Here is a 26,244-nt window from a genome sequence, read left to right on the forward strand (position 1 = left end):
CTGCGTATCTTGCCTAACCGTAGCAACGCCTAGCCTCTCGGCCACCCGTGATCCTGCCACAGTAATCAAAATTTCTCAATTTTAGATGGTTTTGGTTTGGGAATGTGAGTATTAGTATCATTCAATCCGGTTACCTACCTACTGAATCGACATAAAATTATTATAAAGAGACATTTATTCAAAAAATTACTTTTTTTTAAACTGAGCTTGGCCTTTTTTTGCAGAGTAAATTAAACTTGATTCACGCTATTCTTCCGATAGTTACTTTATAGATTTTACATCGATAATTGTCCTGTGCCCACGTCGATTGACTAACAAAAATATATTTATCAGCTGTGTGTATTTACTATCGTATATATTTATTCAATTTTAATAATATTTATGTAAATAAGAATATATTATAATATTTAGCGGTTGGATAGCTTATATAATATAGAGTGTCGCTATGACTGTCGTTTCTTCACATTTGTTAATTTTTAAATATCATTAAATACGCTAAGATAATAAATATTATAGTATTGGTTGAAATATTTGCCCTTTTTTAATATATTACCGATGCCCCCATAGATGAAAGAAGATTACATAATACCTGTGTTTTTTTATCGACTTCAGGTGTTTTGTATTTCAATTTTTTTTTTTTTTGGGTGAACCTAATTTGATGATTCTTTTTTATTTGAAAGCTAATGCTTGTGGTCCCATTTAAATTTGGTCGTAGTTGGGACATTTGTAAAAACTCTGAAAGCGCTATATACATATTTCGATACACAATCTCACCGTATTTAATGAATATTTTCTCTTTAAATGTCTTTAACTATTGTAATTATAAAAGCGTATTTATCTGAATTATGTATTATACTGCTGCGTAAAGGACCGAGCCATCTTCTATACGTACTGCATAAGGTTCATTGTATGTATACCACTTTGTTGATTTATCAATAATTTACCACAAAAATGCTTAACCCATTTTGATATTGTAAAATTTATAACAAAACAATTTATGGCATGATTAATTCATCAAATATATATGGTTTATTTAATACATACAATTTATATGATTTCATGGAAATTATTTTTGTGGTAGACTTATTTTTATATTGCCAGTATAGTTAATTATTTTGTTTTCTTCTATTTTAAGCTTTTTTTTCTTTCTGGCAACACTAGATTTAGAAGCCTTTTCGCTTGACTACTTATAATGTAGATAGATGTATTTCATATTTTAAGGGACAGTTACACGACTCCCTGATAGTCAGCCCATTCAATGCTTTTGTCGTTCATTTTCGTATATTATCATTTCAACTGATAGATAAATTTAACAGACACTATCCAGAAGTTGTGAAACTTGCCATAAATGTATTTTATTATATATCTGTTACTTTACTAGCTGTGCTTTATGTTAGCTTAATATTTAAGTTTATTCTTAAGTTATTATGGTGTGCGGGGTGTAGCTTTTATGATACTTGCATAATAAATGCATATTTTTTTAGAAGTTATAAAATGTTTATTTTTTTATTGAAAACTGCATTTATTGTGCTTGCATTGCGGTGTGTTCATATAATAAGTGTTCTTTTATTTTAATTTTTATTTTAGTATATTATACATAAATAGGCTTCAAAAATTGTAAATTATAATATAGTATCTATGGTAAACATAACATATTTGATATGACTTACTCGATAACTTAGTCGAGGAATGTGTGTTTTTCGTTGGATTAACCTATTTTGTATTGAAATAATACACGCAAAGATAAAATTATATAGTTATTGTAGCTAAGTAGTTAGTAATAAAAAAATATTAAGATATTTTCAAATTATTGTTTTTTTTTAAATATCTGTGTAAATTATTGATTTCTATGACAACATGCATAATATTTCACTGATATCTGTATAGCAGTGAGTTTATTTTATCTGTGTGTGTATTCGTTTTTGCTTTTGGGTGTAGTTTGCTTGCGTGTTTCTTTAAGTAGGTGTTATAGATATTTGTATGTGTGTTTTATATGTAGAAACATTATAGAATACGTCCAAATAATACTTTTGAAATTAATATGGTTTCTATCTTTGTTATTATAATTAAGATATATCAAGATTTGTTAATTAAATAAGTTGTAAATCACTGGTGCTTAATTACTTAATTTAAGTCAAATTAAATTATAAAAAAATTACCAATTATTATTAAAATTACCAGTTATTTGGACGTATACGGACGTATATGATAGTTGCTATCAAAATAATTGTAATGTACAAATAATACATTTTATTCTATATTTTATATGAAACAGCATATGGCGGTAACAGCGGCAACAGCACTCGGCCGGCGTCAGTGGCTGGGAGCGGCGGCTCACCGGCTCTCGACCAGAGACCGGCTTCCAGGTGAGAGATGGGAAGAGATACACTGAGAGTGTAGAGTTGAAATGAGATGATGCGGCCATTGAAAGGTCGTGTTATGCAAAAAGTATCAATTTGTTTTAGAAGGATTTTGAATGATACAAAATTAAGACTAAACTTTTAGGTTTATTTTTCTAGTAATATTCCATTTTATACATAATTTTATATAATTCAATAGCAACAAATTTTCTTCATTAAATTTGAATGTGGATAAGATTGTACTATTTCATTATTCGTCGTAGTGCATCGTGGACAAACAAAGTGACAAGTAATTTATCTATTCTATTGTCTATGATAAATGAATTTTTATCTATATGTCATCAATGAACTGAAAATCTACTGGACCGATTATTATGAAAATTGCTCTATGCATGTATTTTTCCACGGAGGTTTGTACAATATGCTCATCGTACGGCGTAGCAACGCGCGCCGGGTGCACCTTGTATGTATATATAAAGACTAGCTTTTTCCCGCGGCTTCGCTCGCGTTAAATTCGGAGTAGTTTAAATAGATGCTATTATACATATACCTTCCTCTTGAATGACTCTATTTATTTAAAAAAAACCATCAAATTCCGTTGGGTAGTTTTAAAGATTTAAGCATACATAGGGACAGAGAAAGCGACTTCGTTTTATACTATGTAGTGATTACACAATACGTCAAATTCCAGGTCATCTGGCGAATCGGAGTTGTCGGTGGGCGGCACGAAAGAGAAGAAAGACAAGAAAGGTGTGTTCGGCGGCCTGTTCAGCAGGAAGAAGAGACCGCAGAGTCATATGTAATCGATATTATTGTCAACGATTATTTATTTCTTAAAATTAGAAGGCGGGAAACGCGCACGTCATTCGAAATGTAAAAATTTGACATGCGTCAAAACACCGTCGGTCGGTGTTGCCGTATCGAGAAATCTTGTCTATTTTGTGCCTTTTATGTAGATATAGTTTAGTCTGTAAGCTATGTATGTGCCTTTTTATTATCTTTCTTTTTTCGCGCTAGGCGATTTATATATTTTTTTATCGTAATGATCAATTTTACATTCCTCATGTCACAAAGAAACATTGGGACCAATTTTTTAAAGCGATTATTAACTGCCAGTACATTCCAAAGCATTCTGAAGAAATAGTTATTGCAAAAAATTGATTTTTACAAAATGTATTTAATTAAATATGAAATTGCATAATTATTTTTATTTAACATCACTCAACGATATTATATTTAACTTGTAAACTTTTTCTTTCATTTCTATCGCATAACTGGTGTTTTGATGAACGGATAAATATAATTTAATGATTAATTTAATATTATTAATTTTTCATTATTTCCACATTTCGTGAATATATATTTTTTAATATAAAGTACAATATAACCACCTTGTTATGTTAAGACGTTGATTTTCCCAAGTTTATGAACGTTATACAATTTTTTGCTGACGCTATGTAATGCTGTCTCGCTCTAACAGTATACAATAGAATGGGACGGCGTGATTTGAATACATATTATATCAGGAAGCAAGCAAAGGAGATAGAAATAAAAAAATAAATGTGTCAAAAATCAACTTTATTTGTCTAATAACAGAATCATTGTTAATATTGAAAGAATAAAAGGCGTTGGTAGGACGTAATTTGTTATTTAGCGTAATCACGTTTATTATGATAGGTCGTTGGTATGGAAAATGACCATAGAAGACCAATTTTAACTTTTGGACCAATTTTGCCTTAATATTGTAAGTGTACTACATTATGTTACTATTTTAAGTTTGATGTATGAAATATATATTTTGCATAATTTTGGTCGTTTTATTACTTAAATATCTCCATTTTATGCTTACTTTTTAATTTTTTTTTTTTTCAAATCTCATTATTTTATACTTTCTCAATTTGATTCAATTAAGAATAGGAAATACAATGACCTTTATGAGTCAAAATTGTATCAAATTTCATTTAAAAATAATGTTTTCTTAGCAATTCTTTTTACATTACAATTGTTTATTTTATTCCGCATGAGCACCTATCTAAACAAACATACAAACGTTATTTGTTTGATAGTTTATGACTCATAATTAATAGGTGATGTCACAAAATGACGCAGAATCAATCCTATTCTTAGTTGTTTGCTTAGTATTTACATGAACATTTTTTACCTGATATTACACCATTTTCACTAATTTAAGAGTGACTTAAACCTAAAATACACATTTAGTTCAATAAGTCAATAAAAATGGCATTAGAAGCTAAATTCAAATAAACATATTTTACAATGAATAATACTCGTATACATTACAAGTAAATTTTAAACAGAGTTAATTTTATAAAAGCTTCTTGAAGTATGTTTTTACAGACTAATTATTATGTTGTCATTTTTAATAAGTAACTAAACCGCCAAATTGTCAGAACTGACCAAATTTAAATGGCAGGCACCAGCTTTCAAATATAAAATCTTTGTTTTGAACACAAAAAAACACAGAACTGTATCAATAACCTTTAATAAATAAAAGCTTTTTAAGTTGTTTATTTAAGTTTCAAAAAAGATAAATCTTTTTGAAGTGAAACTTCTTTAGAATCGTTGTGATTTCAAACCTGATGCAACGGAAAAACGACAGGTAAGAGACAGAAATACTAAAATGTGTAGAATGAAGCTGGCAAAGAATGAGACAGAAATATACATACTATTTTATTCATTCTTTTGACGATTTATTGAAGTTTCACTTCTATCATGTGTGAATCGCACACACACCTTTTTATCTTAATATTTCATTTTCATAGATAAAATATTTATTTTAATAAGTTAAATATGAAATCAGAAAAATAAAAGATTCTGGTATTTCTTTTTTTCTTGCCCACCGCCTGACAATTATTTATCGTTATATCGAGAGCTATAAGTTAAATGGAACACACGTCGAAGTTAAGCTGACTGTTTCTGTGTAAAAAGTAGGACTTAGTAATTTTCTCGACAATTTAATATCACATTAACTTCTAGCACAATACGACATAAAAATCTTAATTTATTAAATTTCTTATTGAATTCTATTAAATGTACCCAATAACAAATACGTAGGTACATTACATTAAGAATCGGCTAAAGTTTTATTTATTCCCAAATTTAAAGCAACTACTCCCACTGTCACGTTGGCGCCAAATCTTTTCACTTCATCCAGATGGTGTACATTTAAATGCTCTCGTAAAGTATGATACACGTTATCCTCTTGTGAAAATGAAGGATTTATTATAGTCCCCGGCTTACTCTTGGCATAATAACTTAAATCTTGCATTGGGTTCTCCGGAATCCTAGATATAACGTCGCTATAATAGATTACTGAACGTTTTTGTACCATCTTCTTGTCTATTTTTCGCATTGTTTTTTTATCTTTCACGCGGTATTTTTTTAACAGACGATTAACCCGCTTCTTTGGGTCACTCTTGTAATTCATTTTTGAGAGGTTCCTCAATGAAAGAGGGCGCATTATTGTCGCTTTTTTTGTCGATACGGACCGCTTTTGAATTGGTTTCACGTTTAAATGATTCTGAACATCAAAGGAATCGTCATTTTTATCATCCCTGTTTCCATTATCATTATCACTGTTCCAGACTTTATATTTCACGTAATTCTTAATAAAATTTGTAGTTTCGTCTACGGAACGTTTTGTAATTTTCAAATTTTTTGGCGCGAATTTTGATAAAGGGGGACCATTTTCCACAGACTGCATTATTTCGAAGTCACTCGTGTCTGTTGTTGGTGTTTGAGTGTCTGTTGTTATTGTAGGCTCTGTGGTTGTAAACTCTGAAAAATTATTAGAACATTAAAATTTTTTTTTGTATACCTATAGACACCTTGTATTTTGTATAAATATCGTTAATTTTGCTTTACACGTCGTACATCAGTAATTTAACTTATTAATATCCATATTATTTTCTTTATATTGTTTTGCAAATGAAATAGTGATGTGTTAAAAACATCAATATCTCGTTTTTAGGTCAATAAAATAGTGAATTTAATTTTTAAAGCAGACTTTATTTTAGAGCCATAAATTAATACACCAAACTTCAATTAATTAGGGTTAATTTTTAAAATGCAAAAAAATCCCGAGTAATATTAGTGAGAATTAATTACCAAGTGTTGTAGTTTGGAAGTCAGATGGATCTGGTGCGTATCCAGTTAGTTGTGCTAACTGGTCCAAGAACCAGGCCAATTTTAAAAGTAATTCCTCTTCTTCTTGGGCAGATTCCTGAAAGTTTGCAAATAAATTATAATCACATTCGCAAATTAATTTCTTTTCACGAATTTTATACCTATATTATGTAATATATATTATGGAATAGGAATATTTTTTCCTTTTTTAATTCTACAAAATAATCTCAAAAAGTACTTGACTGTTTTGATAGTAATAACTGTAATTTTCCCTAAATTTATTTCGTTTTATCACAGTTGTTCACATCATTTGTATTTTGCCGAGCTAGACCTCATGTATACACAGCATATTACCTTTACGTTTAGACCCACTCAATATAATTCCCACCTTGTCTTTGGCGAATTTCCTCTCCCGTAACTCATTTGTAGCCCAGAGAGCTAGTTCCGAGAGCTTCGTGACTTGGTCACTGGCAGCTAACACGCTCCTACATATGTCCTCTTCAGATTGCTGATATGTTCCGTTCTCTGGGAGCCAGGTGGACGGTGCAGGCTGGAGAAGTCATTTTAAATTATTATTTTTGTGGATGTTTATCCGTCAATCGCGTTTAAAACTACAGAACAGATGGTGATGAAATTTGGTATACAGACAGGCTATGAGGTGACTTGGGTGATAGGATACTTTTTATCCCGATTAAATGCTCACTTGGGACAGAACATATTGATATCCGAACAGGGCCTGAAGAAATGTATCGAAAAAACTCACAGTTGTCGATAGTGTAGAGCAGTTTTCAAGGGTCTCGCGGTAATGCGCCATCGCCTTCCGCAATCCGTCCAGGTATATACTCCCATTGTTGAGAACCCCGTGAATCTGAAAAGATAATAATATTTCACCGACATCCCTGGGTCGGTACGACAAATTCTTAAAGAGGAACAATAACAATTCAAAAAACAAATTCACACCAATCTATTGAAAACTGAGTTATACACAAAGCCAAGAAAAATTTCTGACAGAGGCGATGCTAGATAGATTATCTACCTAGAAAGACGGTAACTACGGATTATCTATGCAAATTTTATAATGAGGAAACATTTGTCTTCTTGTATGTATGTTTGTAATGTTTTCGCACATAAACTACTGGACCGATTACAATAATTCTTTCACCATTAGAAAGCTGCAACTTCACTCAGTGACAAAGACTATATATATACCATGACCGAAGCCAAGTTGAACAGCTAACGTTAAAATAAATCAACAGAATAATAAGTCAACAGTTTAGGTACTATACTATCGCGTGTCACTATAGCATGGCATGACTAGAGTTTAATGCTATGCTGATTATAAAATCTTCGTTATTATATAATACCTAGTTTCTGAAACTACGTATTTTGGTTAATTATCACTGATTGATTGCTATTTTTTTTTTACATTTTTGTTAAAAGAGGTTCTAATGGAGTTCGTTCTTCTGGTAAAGGCGCTGGTTTATAATAATTTTATGTAGCGCCAATCATGTTATATATAATTTTAATAACAGTTTCTCTCGCGTAAATAGTAAATAGTAAAAACTTATAAGTAGTCGTTAGTTTGGTTTGTGAAACGTGCTATTTTTTATGTTGGATAGTTAAATTTATACCATTTTAGAATCACACTACGGCCAATTGATTCGTAAGTTTTTTTAATACAAGAAAATTTTGCAAAAATATTCTTTGCGGACGAAGTTGTGTGGATGACAGGATGAGCTAATATATCCTACTAGCATAGTATAATAATACATTATCTATGATCCTATTAATAAACGCGAAGGTTTGCAAGGATGTATGGATCTCTTCTTATAACTTCTTTACGCAAAAGCCATTGAACGATATATCTTATTGATATAATATATTTATTTATATATTCGTTTTTTATGAAAACATAAACAATATATACTTAAATCTAATTTTTAGTTTTATAGCATTGAAATGCTTTATAAATGAGAAATTTTTGAAAGAATAGAAAAAATTTCAATTTCTTACTTAAATCTAATTAACTTAGCTGCGTTGTTTCATTGAGCGTGGAAGATAAATAAACCAAAAACAATTTCATATAAGTAAGTTCTGTAGTAGGTACAAGGTAGTAATTAAATATAATGAAATAAATATTTCCCTCGTTTTTCCAAGTTCATAAAATAAGTTGATTTAAAAGTTATACAATTATTTGAATTATAAGTTGTACACCAACAACCCTATTATAAATATTTGATTTAAATGTTATACACCAACAACCGGGTTATAATAAACGTAAGCGAAAATATTAGGTTTGTAATTTCCTCAAATAATGAGGTTAATAAGTATGTATTATGTTTGTTACATAACGCTAATTTCATCATAAGCTCATCACAGTTTCAACACATACAGTACACACAAAATTAACAAATATTTTAAATTTTTTCGCTTTTATCTTTTTAAACTTAAATCCAAACCAAACCAATCCTACTAATATTATAAAAGTGAAAGTTTGTGAGGATGGATGTATGTATATGTGTATGTTTGTTACTTTTTCGCGCAAAAACTACTGAATCGATTGCATTGAAATTTGGTACGTAGATAGCTGGACAACTGGAATAACACATATGCAACTTTTTATCCCGATATTCCTACGGGATACAGACTTACGCGGGTGAAACCGCGGGGCGCAAGATATATATGTTTTTCTAATAATATCAGTTAATTAAATATGTCATCATACGTACAATTTAAAATTAGGTGTAGTGTATTTTAATTAAAATTAAAATTTAAAAATTATAAAATTTTAGATTTATAATATAAAATTTACTATAAAAGCATTTTGATTTTCAAAAAAAACTCACCCGTTTTTCCATATAACTTTGGTATTCTAAATCCTCAGCATAATTATTAGTTGTTTGATACTCATCGTTTATATCATTTTTCATACGTTCCTCCTCATTAATTTCTTCATTTTTTTCAGTTGTCACCATTTCCGCATCTAATTTATTCATTTCCGACAAATCCACCGTCCAACAAACTACTTGAACAGATAACACAAAAACGACGAAAGTCACAACTTTGACAGCTGTCATTTTTGCCGCCAAAATTAAACTAATATGACAATATGACTAACAATTATTATTTACGTTATTTAATAAACGAATTACATTGAAATGATGGGATGCGTATTTCTAAATGAACACACGAAGGAATACTGATGAGAAAACGAAATTAACAAACAAACGGATGCTGTTTTTGTGCAATTAATAGTTTCCCGCGCGTTCATTGTTCAAGGAGGTTAAGTAAGATAGGTATATCCGTTTCCGTCTAAAAATGCTTTGAGTTCAAACTTTTTCGTATTTACAGGAAGGGGAAGGTTGTGTTAATGTTCGTAATTAAATTCTAACGTGTTAGTTCTTACACTTATCGTCGAATTATAATCGAATTAGGATGTAACATCAATAGAATGGAAAACAGTGCATCCACCATAATTTAAAGAATGTGTAAGACTCATTTAATAACAAAGAAGCAACAGATTAAATAAAAATCCTAACCTGGAAATATATCAAAGAATCAGTGTGTTACTTGTAACATATTTAGAGTAGTTAAACTTAATTAAATATATAAAGTTATATATAAAATGATTTATCAAGATAGACATGGCACAAGATAGATTTTACGTAAGAATATTCAATTTCTCCTGAGTTCGAGAAAAAGTTGGCTAACCATACAATTACAAATACAAATACAACCATAACATCAACATCTATTCATAATTCATACTAATATTACAAATGCGAAAGTGTGTCTATTTGTTTGTCTTTGTGACATTATGCATTTATGACATTAGTAAGGATCCTTTTCTATTCTATTACTAATATCTTTACGAACATAACAATAAAACGTGGGCTGTGGCGTGTTAAAAAGGATACAAGGCCATAAAAAGCCGTGTGAATTATCGCGTTTGCGATTCAAATGTACTTTAATTAGTATAATTTGAGAACTTTTTACAGCTACAAAAAGGAGTTAAGAGTACTCGGTTGGTTGTAGTATAGGATAGATGACATAATCTACTCCTATCCTCTATTTTAACTTCTCTCAGTACAACCGGTTGTCTGGAAGAAATCGCTATTTAGCGATAAGACCGCCACTTGTGATAATGTTCCCTAGGTTAAGTCTCTTTGTAATTATTCCAAAACAATAAAGCATAAATAAATAAATAAATAAATAATCAGACTAGTTTTAAAGTGGGGAGGTTCAAGAAAGTGAAACATCCGTAAAGATTTTTGGGATTTTTTATCGAGTATATAAAAAGGAATAGAGTTATAGTTAGGCTGCACGTGATAAATTTTAATATCTTAAAATCTCGGACTTTGAACCCCTAAAATCACAACCCTGGTTACGCCGCTATAATTACTGCATAGTGTAAACTAAGTCACTTCCCGCTGTCTTATCCTTATATTGGATGCTTCCTAATCCCTATGCTTAAAACTACGCAACGAATTTTGTAAATATACAGTGATTCTAGACGAAGTTTTGTGTATAAAATATCTTACTAGAGAGCACTTTACACCCAAACGAAGAATCGCTAGTAAAGAAATTTTAAAGGCCGAACGTACGCGAATACGGAACTTTTGGCCTTGAATCGTATAAAATATTTTCACCTATAACTTGGGGCCATTTATAAATTACGTTATAAGAATCAAGTTTTTCCACGACGTAAAGTCACACACAAACAATTTTACGCGTGTATTTATGTAAAATCAAAGCAAAAGTTAAGTTACAAATTTAGAACAAGTAAAACTATATATAAATCTCTTTGTTTTGACGAAACTCTCTTGTTTTTTGTTTAAATCGTATATGCTTTTATCAATTTAGAACAAAGAGATCAATAAAACATTATGTATGTACCTATACATAGTTTTATTGCTGTTTTACTGCATTATTTTATATTAAAATTCTTCTCTATATAAATTACAAATTTCATACTCTTTCGTACGCACAATTTTCAAAGTGAATACTAATTGAGGATCTACACAAGATAGGCACATTCTCTAACATTGTAACAGATTGTGGAGATTGTAGCAGCTTCTCAATCCTTTCTGTTCTTACTAACATTTGCCGTTACCTACTAAGTTACACTTAAACTACTTTTTATCGCCAGAAAAATTTATTGTAGCGGGATATATGCGACAACTGACCTAGTGTTTGCTTGATGTTAAGGAATCACCACTGCCCATGAACATTGAAGACGTAGGAGGAAGGGGGCTGCTGCAAATACGTTGCCTACTTTTGAAGGGAAAAGGAGCTGATGACAGGAATAAAGGAATGGATTGGGGAGAGTGAGGAAATGGATACGGGATCGGGCTGGCTTACTCACCGAACGAAACACAGTAGCATGCTACTATTTCACGCCGTACTCCTATAGAGTGTGGTACTGTGCGATTTATCGGAACTGTGTAACTATTAAATTTATAAGTTGCGATAGTTGGCGCTATCTTAAAAATGTGACATATATGACAACTGTCAGGTACCTTAGACTTCGCGTGCGAAGCCGCGAACGGATAGCGACTACAATAAAAGACAGAATTTACTCTAAATACTAAGATTAATTTATACTAGCGCTGAGTCCATACGATATAAACGGTAAATTCTTTTGAACTAAAGCGAAGTGTCCAATCGTATTTAGCATACTAATAGAACTATTACCCGCTGGTTAGTACTAAGATTCACTAAATTTACAACCTCGATCACTTGCCAGTTGACTCTCGTAACTGAAACGTACGTAAAATGGATGACTGATGCACAGAGGAATGTACACATTAATTCAAACATATGCATTCGAATTAACATCCGCATCAATCAATGTGGCCCGCATTTTAACGGATGCAGAATTACATCAACTAGTAACATGAAAAGAAAGTGGGCGGAGCCAAAGTCGCACGTGCTTCGCGTTTGTTTCGATGATTGGTGATTTCATTCGGTAACTGACGAATAGGTTTGAGTAAGTTTAGTTCTAGTTTGTGCACTTAAAATTTAAATGATTTTCCAATTCTAGATCAATTCAGATTGTGTTTACATACGCATCGAAACAGCATCCGCGGATGTCTAAATTTAAGCATTCGTAACAATCCTGCTGATGACGTGTAGTATCGCTAGTGGGTGCGAGAATGCGCGCACTCATAAGCGTACGCGAATTCCGACAAAAGCGCGTTTTTAAAATCTCAGATGTAATGTGTGCGTTACTTATTGGAAATAAGGTTGAATTTAATATTAAATTTTGGATAGTCCCTTGGATGTATTTCGTCTCAGGCCTTGTATAAATTGACTTTTAAAATAGGTTAAGAGGCATCTGAATTATGAGATATTTACTCAAATATATTCGAAATTCATTTTCACGGACTATTTTTTCATAGTCTATATCAATGTATATTTATAAAATACTAGCTGCGCCCCGCGGTTTCACCCGCGTAAGTCCGTATCCCGTAGGAATATCGGGATAAAAAATAGATGTTGGCCGATTCTCAGACCTACCCAATATGCTTACCAAATTTCAGAGGAATCGGTCAAGCCGTTTCGGAGGAGTATGGCAACGAAAACTGTGACACGAGAATTTTATATATATAGATTGTATTTAAGGAAAATAAAACAATTCATATGTTAATACTTTAATATTTATTACTAAAACTTACACTAACTTTGTGAAAGCAATACATAAATTATTAAAACAATTGTCCCATACGCGGGTAATTAAATGAATTCTAGCAATTCTAAACACAGATTAGATTACAAACTAGTCTTTACTACTTGCTTTTTAGTGCCTGAATCCCATTTATATTAGAGTATTTGATAAGGCAAATTTTTAGCACCATTTCTTGAAAATGTTTTTTTTTTTTATTAGGTCTGTGGCAAAATCATTATTAAAACAACGAAATTTTGGAAATAAATCATACTTAATTAATCTAGAGTAACAATGTCGGAACAAAATCCAGTTTAAAAGCGCGATTCATACATTTAAACCTGGTTTAAATCGGGGAAACTTCACTAAAAGCAAGTACTAAACACTAATCATATAATCTAAACTCATTTTTCTTTCCTCACAAAAACAATGTTTAAAATATTATCATATTGCTAGTATTATAAATCAACTTCAGGGTTTTTTGGATGGTATAACCTCTATACTGTTAATGGCTGAACATTTTTAGATGTAAACACAATCGTAGCATAGTATCTCCTTATAACGGATCAATCTAATCAGGCATATAATTATGTAATTTTATGCATTTTGTTCAGCACATAAAAGAATACAGACCACATAAAATTTAAACGATTAATTATACTTTAAACGTGTTATTTTCTTGTAGTGAAAAAGGACAGGAAGCTTCACTGGCGGTTATATAGAAATAACTCAATTCCTAAATATATAATGTATGCTACAATTAATTCCATCGATTGAATTACGCCATTTTTATTTGTCACTATAAATTTGTATAAAAACATTTACACAAAAACGTTGTTGGTGTTGCCAGCTGTCACACACATATATTCGGTTGAAAATAAAAAGTGTTACCACCTCAACACTAAACAAAATAAAAATAATGCGCAAAATTAAGGCTCTGATAAAATGCAGTTCTCTCAAAATTGTATCCGAGCCATTTCTTTCAATTTTTTTACATTTTCTGTACTAGGAATCGAGTTATGCAAAAATTAAGTGCATTAGATTGTATTGTGCCCCCATGTGTGCCATATTACCCCATACGGGGCCGTCCCATGCCCCGGCCGGGCGGGGCCGGCATGTCGCCGCCGCTCTTTACGTTCTTAATAGTCTCGTCTATGGAGAGGATCTGAAAAAAGGAGTGTGAGAATGAGAAATGTAAGAAAATAACAGTTTGTTAATAAAATAAAAACAAACTAATGAAAACTATGAGATAAACTACGAAAAGGTGAGCTAAAAATAAAAATCTATGCAAAGTTCTAATCGAAATTTGTTAATTAATTTTTTACCACACACATACACACATATACACACCCATTTTTACGTACGAATGTTTTGATAATTATTCGCATCTAAACTGACAAACGGATTATGTACAAATAAAATGAATACCGTTCCATTAGAATCGGCTCATCCGTTTATGCATGCAATAACAAACTAATAACCTCGATATGGGGCCTATTACATCTACTCTATATTCTCCCTGCAACACAGTCATTTAATAGTGTTTCACTATTTCAGTCCAATCAATACATTTTGAGTAAATCGCGTATTTTTTATATCTCAGCGACGTACGTACGTCTACGTACGCATGTGTGCGTGCGGCCCCGTGTACCGACACAGCCGGCCGAGACCGGTGATTCGTTGATTCTATGTGTGTGTGTGTGTGTGTCTTTATTTAATCTACAGTCACCTCATGTCTACTATCAAGATCCTCACTGACCAATCAGAAATTGGATCCGTTTGTTTTTAATCATCGGTGACATTTCACTGAATAGCACTTATTGAATAACTAGCTGCGCCCCTCGGTTTCACCCGTGTAAGTCCGTATCCCGTAGGAATATCGGGACAAAAAGATGCCTATATGTTATTCCAGTTGTCCATCTGTATGCGTACCAAATTTCATTGCAATCGGTTCAGTAGTTTTGCGTGAAAACAGCAACAAACACACACACACACACACACACACACACACATCCTTACAAACTTTCAGATTTATAATATTAGTAGGATATTAGAAGGATTACAAGTTACACATGTAATAAACAGATTTTTATTTTCAACTAAATTACCATTCTCCATAGTATTTCTTCTTCTTCTTCACAGAGAAAGCAATTTATTTTTTAAATAACATTTACTATCAGACACAGTTATAAATTTAATCTTCCATCTTTAATATCTCGAAACAATCTCGTGTTTTGTCACACTCATGCGCAAATCAAAATTCTTTCACGCAGTGATTCAAGAGAAAGGTTTCAATGTATAATAACATATAAAAAGGTGGGGGGGAGGGGGGGAGAAGTGGTTTTACTCCGAATTAAACTTTGGGCGAAACCGCGGGCGAAAGCTAGTAAATAATAATAATAAAAAAGTCACATAGTCCCACCTGCGCAGCCGCCTCGCAAGCGGCCGTTATGGCGTTTATCTTGACAACCGCCGGCTCCCAGACGCAACTCAGGAAGTTATCGGCGATGTCCTCCTTCTGTATGTCGACGCCGAACCAGATTTCGCCTGGAATGATAATTAAATTTGCTATTGAAGTGAGTAAAATGATAAGAAATAATATCTACTGAGATTTATATGAGCTTCGCCCCGCGGTTTTACCCGCGCAAGTCCGTATCCCGTAGGAACATCGGGGTAAAAAGTTGCCTACATGTTACTCCAGTTGTCCAGCTGTCTACGTACCAAATTTCATTGCAATCGGTTTAGTAGTTTTTGCGTGAAAGAGCAACAAACGCACCCACATCCTTACAAACTTTCGCATTTATAATATTAGTAGGATAGTAGAATAGGATACTCGGAACAATGATGTAACTGGTGGCAGTAAAACAATTTGCATCAAGTCATTCGGGTTTTTATTTATTACAATTATATTATTAACCCGGCGCTTCGAACACTTTACAGCGAGCGTGGTGACCGACCCGTGTGACCCCGTAATATAATGAATAAATCGCGTTTAAAATCCGTCAAAAAGTCTTTAATTTCTAAATGTATAATACTCACGTAAAATCAAACACAAGAAATTACTATGATTCACGGTGCTGCAGTTTTTGAATCAACTTTAAAAAAATGCAACGTACATATTATTACAAATAAATACATAGTATAGACAAAGAGTGTAGACTCGAGTAGAGCATGGCAAAAAAACGCTTATTGTCCACCGCCAGTGACACGAGTTCATGAGAGTAGCAGTCAAGAAATACAATGATGATGAAAAAAAAATTTTTTTTGTTTTTTTTTTTTCATCCCACCAATCACAACCTGATGATGCTTCTGCCGGCTTCAGAAATAAAACCAGACATGGATAACTTTTTTTTTGTTTTTTTTTTTGTATGTAATCACCCCCACCCAAATGGAAAAAAATGTTAATGGTGAAATAAAAAATAAAAATTTTTTTTTTTTTCCTTTTTTCTTCTTCTCTCACACTCACCCTGGTGGTGCTTCTGGCGCAGCTTGTTGAGCAGGTTGGTCGCGTCGAAGCCGGCGTTGTCGCACAGCTGGCGCGGTATCGCCTCGAAGGCGCGCGCGATCGCGCCGATCAGCAGCTGCTCCTTGCCGGCGATGCCCTTCGAGTGGTCGCGGAGGTGCTTCGACAGCTCCATGTCGATCGCGCCGCCGCCTGCGTTGGTTGAGGGGGGGGGGGGGGGATAGAAAAAAAAACAATATTAAGGCTGCGTCACCACCAGAGATATGCGAGTGCGAGCGAGATGCATAGAGAGGGATGTGTTGCGAGGTTTGCGGCATACTGGTACCAGCCAGTTCATAAATCAAGTTAGTTGAAAGTGCGCAAACTAGATAATATTATGGATAATTGGAAAAACAATATACATTTATATTCAACAAACGCAACGCATCCTCGCACCACATATTAATGCGCATGTTTACAGCTCAGCTTTGGTGGAAACCCCAAAGCATAAATGAGTAAAGGAGAGCAAAGAAGAAAAAAAAATCGAATCTTTCTTCTCTCTCCTCTATCCTCGTAAATTCTAAGAGAGCAAAACCTCACCAGCAACGACAGCGTCGTTCTTGATAGTCCGCCGCACGATCATGATGGCGTCGTGCAGCGAGCGCTCGGTTTCCTCGAGGAACTGTTCCGCGCCGCCTCGAAGGATCATCGTGCACGTTTTGGCCGCCGGGCATCCTGGCATTTATTTGACATTTTATAATATTCAATTAATATCTATACTGATATTGTAGAGCTGAAGAGTTTGTTTGTTTGTTTAAACGCGCTAATCTCAGGAACTGCTGGTCCGATTTGAAAAATTATTTCAGTGTTAGAAAGCCCATATATTGAGGCAGACTATAGTTATATGATTCGAGCTATTAAAGAGTTTTAAAAAACGCTAACTCGAAAACTAAAATATTTTCAACATCAAATCTCAAAGCATTATAGCATTTATCCTAAAGTATAATATAATAAATTTAATTTTTTTTTTTTTACCTATAGTGGATCGTATATTTATAGCATTATAAAACATGCCCAAAGCCCATCTAGTACTCTCATTGGATTGAGTATATTTTAGTAAGTAAGTAAGAAGATAAATAAATAAAAACGTTATTACAATAACGTAATTAACATTAGACATTTGAGCGTTCAAAGTATTCTTTCTGAAATCTATTTACTTGAGGGTAAAAGAGATGGAGCAAACCTAATTTAGTTTAATATTTTTAGCACCTATTTATAAAGTTAATAATTAGGTTATAATTAGGGTATATTAGGTCTTTAATCATTTATAAGTACATAGAGAAATGTAAAAAATGGAATACTTAAGTCTAAAGCTTCGAATTATCAATCAAATTTCAATTAACTGTCTACTGAACTATTACATATTGTGAATTACTACTAAAATCTCAATGACGAAGTTCCAAATACAACTACTGACCAACAATTAATTACCAAACTCTATATAATGACCGGCAAAAGCTAAATATAACGGTACATCATCAAGGTTACCCATAAGAAGTCACTATCCACATGATGTCACTATGTTACGTTTGATGATATCAAATTTAATGTTTAAAAAGTTAGTTGCTCACCGGGCGGGGCATTTTCTTTTTCATAACCTTTTCAAGAAAACGAAACAATTATTATCGTTATACGCTCAAGTTTTTTTTTTACATGTTCGTTATTTGTACAAATCGTCATGTCATAGAGAACAAAAAAAAAAACATACGATTAAAGCATCAGTTCTTAATTTTATATTTCTCTGTAACTGAAAATATAGCTCACAACACGTGACAATGAAGAAATGGCGCGGCGCGTTAGAGCAATAATAACATGAATAGATAACACATGTAAGTCACGTCACGAGAATTTCAAATACCATTCATCACACCGTCAACCCCTACTCGCCTCTGAACACATGTCACCTGCGCTCCACCTTCCCAATCCATCTCACATACACTCACAGACTACCCACTTTCGCACGCACGCACCCCATCTCCTACATCTCCCTCCCCCACTCACACGCACGCACGCACGCACGCACGCACGCACGCACGCACGCACGCACCCCATTTCCTACATCTCCCTCCCCCACTCACACCCACGCACGCACATGCACGCACACGCACACACGCACGCGCACGCACACTCACCCGCGAAGATGTTGTACCGCTCGCCGCCAACCTGGCGCTCGGTGAAGCTGGCGCAGGAGCCGAGCGCGTCGGCGCGCAGGTCCCGCGTGGAGGAGAGCACGGCGCCGCCGCACGCGCGCTGCGTGCGCCGCATGTCCTCGTCGGCCACGCGGCCCGCGCAGAACATGTCGCTGCAATAATCACGCCAACATCATAAATGTGAAAGTTTATTTGTCTGGATGTCTGTCCGTCAATAACGCTGAAACTACTAAAATGAAATCTGATATACAGACAGGGTATGAGCTGACTTGGGTGATAGGATACTTTTTATCACGATTAAATGCTCCCTTGGGATAAAACGGGAATTACGTAATTGGGGCGGAGCCGAGACGAACGTCTAGTTAGAAATATATAAATAAATAATTCATTTAAATTTAAAGAAATACATGGCAATCATCATCTTTATATAAAAAGTTGTGAGCACAAAAAAAATATACGGTCGCATTGATAACCTTTCGCTATTTTTTTTTTTGAAGTCTGTTGAAAAAACGTATAAAACTCGTTCGAGTGGACAAAACGGAGACACAAAAAAACAAAAACGATAAGCTTTAAACATCGCAGTAGTAAGCCAACGTTTTACAAGAAGTCTCTTTCCGCGCTCAACACAAAAAATCTAATATATAAAATTCTCGCGTCACAGTTTTCGTTGCCATACTCCTCCGAAACGGCTTGACCGGTTTTGATAAGATTTATTATGCTTATCCGGTATCTATGACAATCGGCCAACATTTATTTTTCATACCCCCTAAATGATAAGAGTAAGGCAAAACAGCGTTTGCCGGGTGCAGCTTGTAATTAATAAGAATTGAGAAACTCCCATTTTTGGGAACGGCGGTTGATAAGGAAAACACAGTATGCAACAAATATAAAAGAAGAGCCTAGCGAGGCAGCCACTCTGTATACTCGGCATTTTTTTTTTTTTATCGTCGGCAATGGAGCTGGTGGGTCGCCTGATGGTAAGCGCTACCACCGCCTCTAACCATTTCTAACAACCAACCTCATCATCATCACAATCATCACCAATGACTCAAATCATGAAACATAAGCGAAACTCACCGATCGGCAAAGTACTGCGTGGCCACATCACCGATGGGCAGTTTGCTGAGCACCACATTGGCGCCGCTCGCGTGCAGCGCCGCCAGCTTCTCGTAGAGTATCTGCCATTCAGCATCCACCACCTTCTGGTATTCCCTCACGTTGTCCACGCGAACCTGCAACATCCACCGTGGGATGGATGGTGGATTGATCAGCAGCTGTCAGTCTGGGCAGCGGGTTGACGTGCAGCGATGTTATGTTACATCACCTCATGTCTACTATCATGATCCTCCACTGTTTCATCGGAAATTGGATCCGTTTGTTTTAATCATTGGTGATATTATAGCAGCAATTATAAATCTAAAGATAACTTTAGATTTATAATTGCTGCTAATATTATAAATGACTAACTATGTGTCTGACTGTTGTCTGTCTGTCTATATGTCTGTTCACCTGTCTGTCTGTGTTTCTTCACGCCTTAACTTCCAAACCGATTTAGATGAAATATGATCAGCTTTTCATGTCGTTCCAAGTTTATACAATTATAAAGGATCGGTGACAATACAATAATTCCGTGAGTTCATCTCAATATCTTAATTAGGATCACCAGGATTAAATAATATGCTTACATATACTCTGTAAGTAAGAAGAGCAAGTCAGGAAATTTTGTAGATTCTATCATTACAACATGTTTTTTAGTTCCTATTGAAATATATTCATCTCAGTAACGGATTTTAAACGCGATTTAATCGTTGAGTGGTCACGGGTAGACGGGTTAATATATTATTAACCCGTACGACGCACGCTGTAAAGTGTTCGAAACATCGGGTTAATAATATAATGAATCAATCGCGTTTAAAATCAGTTAAAAAATTTATCATTTCTAAATATATTCATCTCTTTCTTTCATCCTTTCTTTTATCCATATTCAGACTATAATTAAGAAAAGTCTTGTAATTCGATAAGAAAAAAAAATAATTTAAAAGCAGTGGTGGCTCTGTGGTGAGAACCTCGGACTTCAAAATCGATAAGTCGTGGTTCAAGACCGGGCGAGCGTGCAGGAAATAAATTGATTTTTCAATTTATCTGCACATGTGGATAACATCACCACTGCTTAAAACGGTGAAGGAAAACATCGTGAGGAAATCGCCATGTCCAAGAATCAAAAAAGTTCGACGACATGCGACTTCTGACAACCCGCACTTGGCCAGCGTAGTGGAATATGGCCTAAACCCTCATAGGAGGCCTGTGTCCCAGCAGTGGGAACATATAAGGGCTGATGATGATAAAATTAATTTTATTGTTATATTATTATTATCCTAATACATTACCTCAGCATTGTCTCTCTCCGCTTTCAACTCCAGCTCGATATTGAGTAGAGCGATCTTGCAGTTCTGATAGCTCTTCGGCTGCATCTCGAAGCCGGCGTATGAGAACGTCTTCTTGAAGGCCACACCCTCGACGAGGAACGAGTCCTCCAACGCACCGCCGGACACTTTCTTGATGCCTGAAGAAATAAATTTATTAATTATGGAATTGATGTAGAAATTTCTTTAGCAAAAGGGTCACATTAGGTCAAGTGGTTAAACCACTATTATTAATTTAAAGAAAAAACAACAGATTTTTTCATATATATAGAAATTTGAAAAAAGAGCGGGTATTTGGCTTGGCAATGTAATGGTAATCCAATATTTTTGGAGTTGGTTTCAAATGTATGTGACATTTGAAACACAGTGCCGTAAATATCAATGATTTTTCTACAGCTGGCTACTTTTTACACGCTTTTTTTATATCATAGCGGGCAACTGAGCTGGTGGTTCGCCTGATGGTAAGCGATCACCACCGCCCATTAAACATTCGCGTTGTCCCCCTTTGAAGGAATACGGGATAAGATTAGGATTTCTCTATCATTTGGATTTTTAGTCACCTCATGTCTACTATCAAGATCCTCACTGTTCAATCAGAAATTGGATCCGTTTGTTATAATCATCGGTGACAAAAGATATCACTTTTCCAAAAAAAAAAAAAAAAAAAGACAATCGATCGACTCAATTTAAAGCGTCGCCATGGCAACGCCAAGTACGCTGGTTCGAATACCGTCGCACGATCGTCTTTTCTCAATTCTTTATCTCAATATATATAAATTACGTACGTGTCACGATGCTTTTCCGCAATGGACTCCTTAAACTAATCAACTAATTTTAATCAAATCTGCACACTATGTGCATTTTCATTCAACTTAAAAGAAAGATAGTTCGTATTACTTCAATTCCGTCAAAACTGACCGGACGTGCAGCTAGTAAATTATAAATTTCATACTGACCAATCATATCCAACGGCAGCAGGGGCGCGTCCAATAGCAGCACAGCGTCCACCACCATTTTGGAGAAGTGGTCCTTCTGTTGGTGTATGAGCTTCGAAGACATCGCAGTCACCGCGCATTTCTTTAGCAGATCCCTGAGAAATTGTGTTTGTTTGTATGTTTGTTCGTTTGCGGCAGGGCTGTGGTAGTGGGTGGAGGATCTTCATATGAGTTTTGTCCACATTCGATTCGGTAATTGGATCCGTTGTTATAATCATAAGGATAATATCACTACAGCATGCAGGATTACTTTTTAATTATCAGGATAAATATGATAATAAGATAACTAGTTTAAACAAATAAAATTCAAATTGTTTGTAATATACAAAAACAAAATGGGACCATGTGGGAGCTACCAGCTTTCAAATAAACAAAAGAATCATTGAAACACAACAAAAAAAAAGATTTTGCTCCTTGCCTGAACACGCACAGACAACTCCTTCACTTCTTTTACTTTTAAATACATTCACGATTCAATTCAACCAAAACTACATACTACATACAAAAAAAAAAAAAATTCGTTCCTGAATGATTCCGAACCGTCTCGAACGTTCGAGAACATTCTAGAACATTCTAGAACACCAACTCACCGCTGCTCCTCCGGCGACTTGCTCTCCACGCGCACGGACAACTCCTTCACCTTGTCCACGGCCAATTTGGACGCGGCGCGTACGGCGCGCACGATGACACGCGGGTGCACGCCTTGCAACGAAGTTAATGCGTTTATTAATTTTTTCTTTTTAATTATTTATTAGAGTTTATTGGTAAAACGATCTCATATTGTTAGTATTTCGTCAGCATTTCTGTGGATCCGTAAGATTGTAATCATTGTGTGTATGCAACGATGTCTCACTATCCTTTTTGAATGCGACTTTCCCAACCCGAAGATAAATGCATTTTTATTGTAATGCCACCAAATTACCTCTGAAATGTTGGGTACCGTCTAATATTAAAACTTTACGATACCATTACAGGTGTCACTTTTGATAGCATTCGGCATATTTAACAATTCAAATTAAGAAAAATAGCAATAAAACAGACAGAGCACTTGAAGAAATCAGTAAGGACTATTCAACATAATTAATTCATGCAACTTTTCGCCGTTTCAAAGATAATTTAGTGGCACTGCATTATTCAGAGATAAAATGATGCCCAGCAGACCAATTATTTATTATATTTATATGATTCATTCGATTTATAAGAATTCCATTAACTACAAACTTGATTAAATCTCAGTCATGCTTTGTTTTAATTTATCAAAAATTTATTTATGCCTGTCAAACCACCTTCACCATGTCGCAAGTATCAGCGTCCCATTTTATTCCAAGCCAAAACCCATTTAAGCCCCCACCCGCCCACAACCTCAGAAAACGTCCAGGTGGGCGATAAAAAATCACTAACCTTCCTCAACAAACGGCTTCAACCTCTTCAAAAGCTCTCCAGCTAGAATCACCACAGATGTGGTACCGTCGCCGACCTGACAAAAGAAATATATTTAATATGTGGTTCAGAATAAATGACAATATCATTTAAGCAGGAAAAATCATATAGAACAGTTTTTCATCAAGCAAATTCGGAAATTGGATCCGTGTTTATAATCATATTGATTCATTTAGGCAATTTTTGTAACAATTTCAACAGTTTTTAATTTTCAGTTATAAACAATAAGAAATGGCCGAGTTAAACATAGATAAAGAGAATGATCTCTTACTAAGAATTTACCGTTTTTCTGTGTGTCTGTCTGAACGTTTATCACCAGACTGTATCTGATGATGATGCATAGTTAATTATAGAGAAACAAAAATCACCTAAAAGATGCATGACATAGGCCATTTTTTTAATCACAGAATAAGAGAAAGTTTTTTTCCCCCTAATCAATTATTACTACTACCAACCTCAGCATCCTGCGATTTGGCAATGTCAACCAAAGTCTTCGCGGCTGGGTGGACGATATCCAAGAGCTGTGAAAACAAAAGTTTAAATTATATAGTCTTTAATTATTTCATGTTACATGTTTTTCTGTATTTATATAGACTTTTAAGTCTAGATAGTATGCAAACTGCATTACGGCAACAAAATTGTATAATAATTTTAATTAATTTTTTGTGACTCATAGCAAGAAAAAAAAAAATTTATATAAAGGAGTAAATCAATAAAAATCATAAAGTTCAATGTATAATCCTCAATAGAGTAAGTGAGAAAGAAGTAAGTAACTATTACATATAGTAAAATCAGCCAAGTGTAATCTAAATTAAAACCAAATCATCAACAATTGAACCCCATCACTACATTTCAGAAACAACCATATTCTCATCACCAAAAAAAATCTTTCATCTGCCTCACCAGAACTTTAAGCTGGTGTTTATTATTTAATTATTGGCATGCATCTTATGAGCCCAGTAGCAAATCTATGTAAATTATCGAGGTGGACTAAGGTCTACCTTCTACTTTGAAAGGAGGTCCTAAGGAGATCTTCTTTTTTATGAGATTCAAAGTGCGAACGGGCTCTATCGTGTTCCAGACATGTTCATTAGGATGATAATTCATGCAACATTTGTACGTCTATTATAAAATTGTTAAAAATAAATAGAATCCCATCATAATAACCTTCATAATGGTAGCACCATCATTTGATATAACTGCTTTGCCCGAATGGTCGACAATCAGTTTATCCATACCACGGGGGCCAAGTGTGGTACGCACCTGAGAACAAATAAGTTGCGAAATATAATAGCATGTCTTAACAAATGAATTTTTTCTACAAAAAAAATATATAACTGACATCCCCGGTGGCCAAGTACCACTCCAGATTCTAGAATAGAATAAAAATTTCATATATAAAGACATTCAAAATAATAATAGTTGGAGATGCAGTATCAAAAATAGGCCCTTTTTATCAAAATCATCCCCTTAAGTGGTACTGTTGTTTTCTTAACAAGTCATAGCTAGTATTCATTAATATACATACAGCATCCACAACCAGCTGGCAGGCATTGATGTTGGAGACCAGCTGCGGTTTGCCTTGTGACTGGTCTGTCCCCTCCCGTAGTACTAAAATCTGTGGTTGCTGAAATTGCATTGTTATATCAGCCAATTGTGCATATAATATTATTTATAAAAAGAGGCTTATAATTCAAGATGGATGTGAAATATTAATGACATAATATGATTTGTTAATATCCAAATTACTTTATGTGATTCATGTACCTAACTAATGGGTTTTATTTATTTGGTGAAAACCTGGCGAATTTAATTTATTGATTAATTTGCATGTCTCTAAAAATCTGTCTGAAATATGTACAAATAATAACAGTACAATTATCTCTACTTGATTAAAAATTAAAACACATTACGAATACCTATCAGCATTCTAAATAAAAAATTAATTTAATAATATGAATATATATAGACGGAACTTCTATGCTTCACTTATTTTTACATTGATTGGTATCTTGAATATTCAAAACATTATTCACATTAATGTTATTTTCGGTAAAGAAAGTTGATAAAGTACACATATTCTCTTAGTACACTCACGAATATTGAAAAATAAATACATATTCTGGATGTTTAACCCCTATACTTAAAATATGGTTTTTAATGAAAGTACACTGATTTTTCGAGAAATATTATATCCACGAACTAATTTTTTAATTCACTTTCTCATTGACAATAAAATCACATAATTTACGCATCAGATTACACTAGAAAATTCAAATTTAATTACCATCTTGAACAAATTCTATTCCTTTTAATCACTAAACTCAAAACATTGACTGACACTTGACAGTTCGGGGTATGAAAATTGAAATTTTACTTTTGACAGAGACCCAGAGTTGCGTCAAATGACTCAGCCATAAACAATACAAATAGCACAGAAAATATAATACTACAACAAGTAGCCGGTGAAAGGCGCGAATAAAATTATTGTTTACTTCAAAAAATCTATTAGGGACAGTCAACCTTTATTTACATTAATTGTCTTGATTTTGTATTTACGCGAG

General features: G+C 34.0%; 3 protein-coding genes across 3 annotated transcripts in view; 1 reads left to right on the forward strand and 2 right to left on the reverse strand.

Annotated features, from left to right (window-relative positions):
- The window catches only part of LOC119838908 (spectrin beta chain, non-erythrocytic 5-like), a 57,365-nt gene extending 53,198 nt beyond the window's left edge, over positions 1–4,167 (forward strand). Inside the window, exons 66-67 of the mRNA XM_038365051.1 lie at positions 2,276–2,366; positions 3,052–4,167. Coding sequence (XP_038220979.1) covers positions 2,276–2,366; positions 3,052–3,163 — 203 coding nt within the window. The 3' untranslated portion in view covers positions 3,164–4,167. The remainder of the gene's footprint in view (positions 1–2,275; positions 2,367–3,051) is intronic.
- A 1,038-nt stretch (positions 4,168–5,205) lies between these two features.
- On the reverse strand, positions 5,206–9,726 carry LOC119838927. Its single transcript, XM_038365072.1, has 5 exons — positions 9,353–9,726; positions 7,270–7,374; positions 6,895–7,056; positions 6,489–6,603; positions 5,206–6,158 (listed from the first exon to the last, which is right to left on the reverse strand). The coding sequence occupies exons 1-5, from the start codon at positions 9,581–9,583 to the stop codon at positions 5,446–5,448; spliced, it is 1,326 nt and encodes a 441-aa protein (XP_038221000.1). The 5' UTR covers positions 9,584–9,726; the 3' UTR covers positions 5,206–5,445.
- Positions 9,727–13,147: 3,421 nt separating this feature from the next.
- Positions 13,148–26,079, reverse strand: LOC119838904 (T-complex protein 1 subunit eta). The gene is made up of 14 exons (XM_038365048.1): positions 25,968–26,079; positions 25,209–25,307; positions 24,848–24,943; positions 24,136–24,201; positions 23,642–23,717; positions 22,831–22,942; positions 22,202–22,335; positions 21,210–21,385; positions 19,900–20,054; positions 18,805–18,974; positions 17,213–17,347; positions 16,637–16,825; positions 15,593–15,717; positions 13,148–14,335 (listed from the first exon to the last, which is right to left on the reverse strand). Exons 1-14 carry the CDS (start codon positions 25,968–25,970, stop codon positions 14,240–14,242), a joined length of 1,632 nt encoding a protein of 543 aa, XP_038220976.1. The 5' UTR covers positions 25,971–26,079; the 3' UTR covers positions 13,148–14,239.
- Positions 26,080–26,244: the final 165 nt, after the last annotated feature.

This window comes from Zerene cesonia, unplaced genomic scaffold (genome assembly GCF_012273895.1).
Source record: "Zerene cesonia ecotype Mississippi unplaced genomic scaffold, Zerene_cesonia_1.1 Zces_u006, whole genome shotgun sequence".
NCBI classification, from domain to species: Eukaryota; Metazoa; Arthropoda; class Insecta; order Lepidoptera; family Pieridae; genus Zerene; species Zerene cesonia.

Bases quoted from the DNA above. Each gene is read 5' to 3' on its own strand.
- LOC119838927 (XM_038365072.1), bottom strand. From the start codon at position 9,583: ATGACAGCTGTCAAAGTTGTGACTTTCGTCGTTTTTGTGTTATCTGTT. The intron at 7,057-7,269 runs GTGAGTTTTTTC...TGACTTCTCCAG, and splicing joins GCTCTACACTATCGACAACT to CCTGCACCGTCCACCTGGCT. The intron at 6,159-6,488 runs GTAATTAATTCT...ATAATTTTTCAG, and splicing joins CTTCCAAACTACAACACTTG to AGTTTACAACCACAGAGCCT.
- LOC119838904 (XM_038365048.1), bottom strand. The intron at 21,386-22,201 runs GTCAGTATGAAA...TTATTTCTTCAG, and splicing joins GCTGCCGTTGGATATGATTG to GCATCAAGAAAGTGTCCGGC. The intron at 16,826-17,212 runs GTGAGGTTTTGC...CAACCAACGCAG, and splicing joins GAACGACGCTGTCGTTGCTG to GCGGCGGCGCGATCGACATG.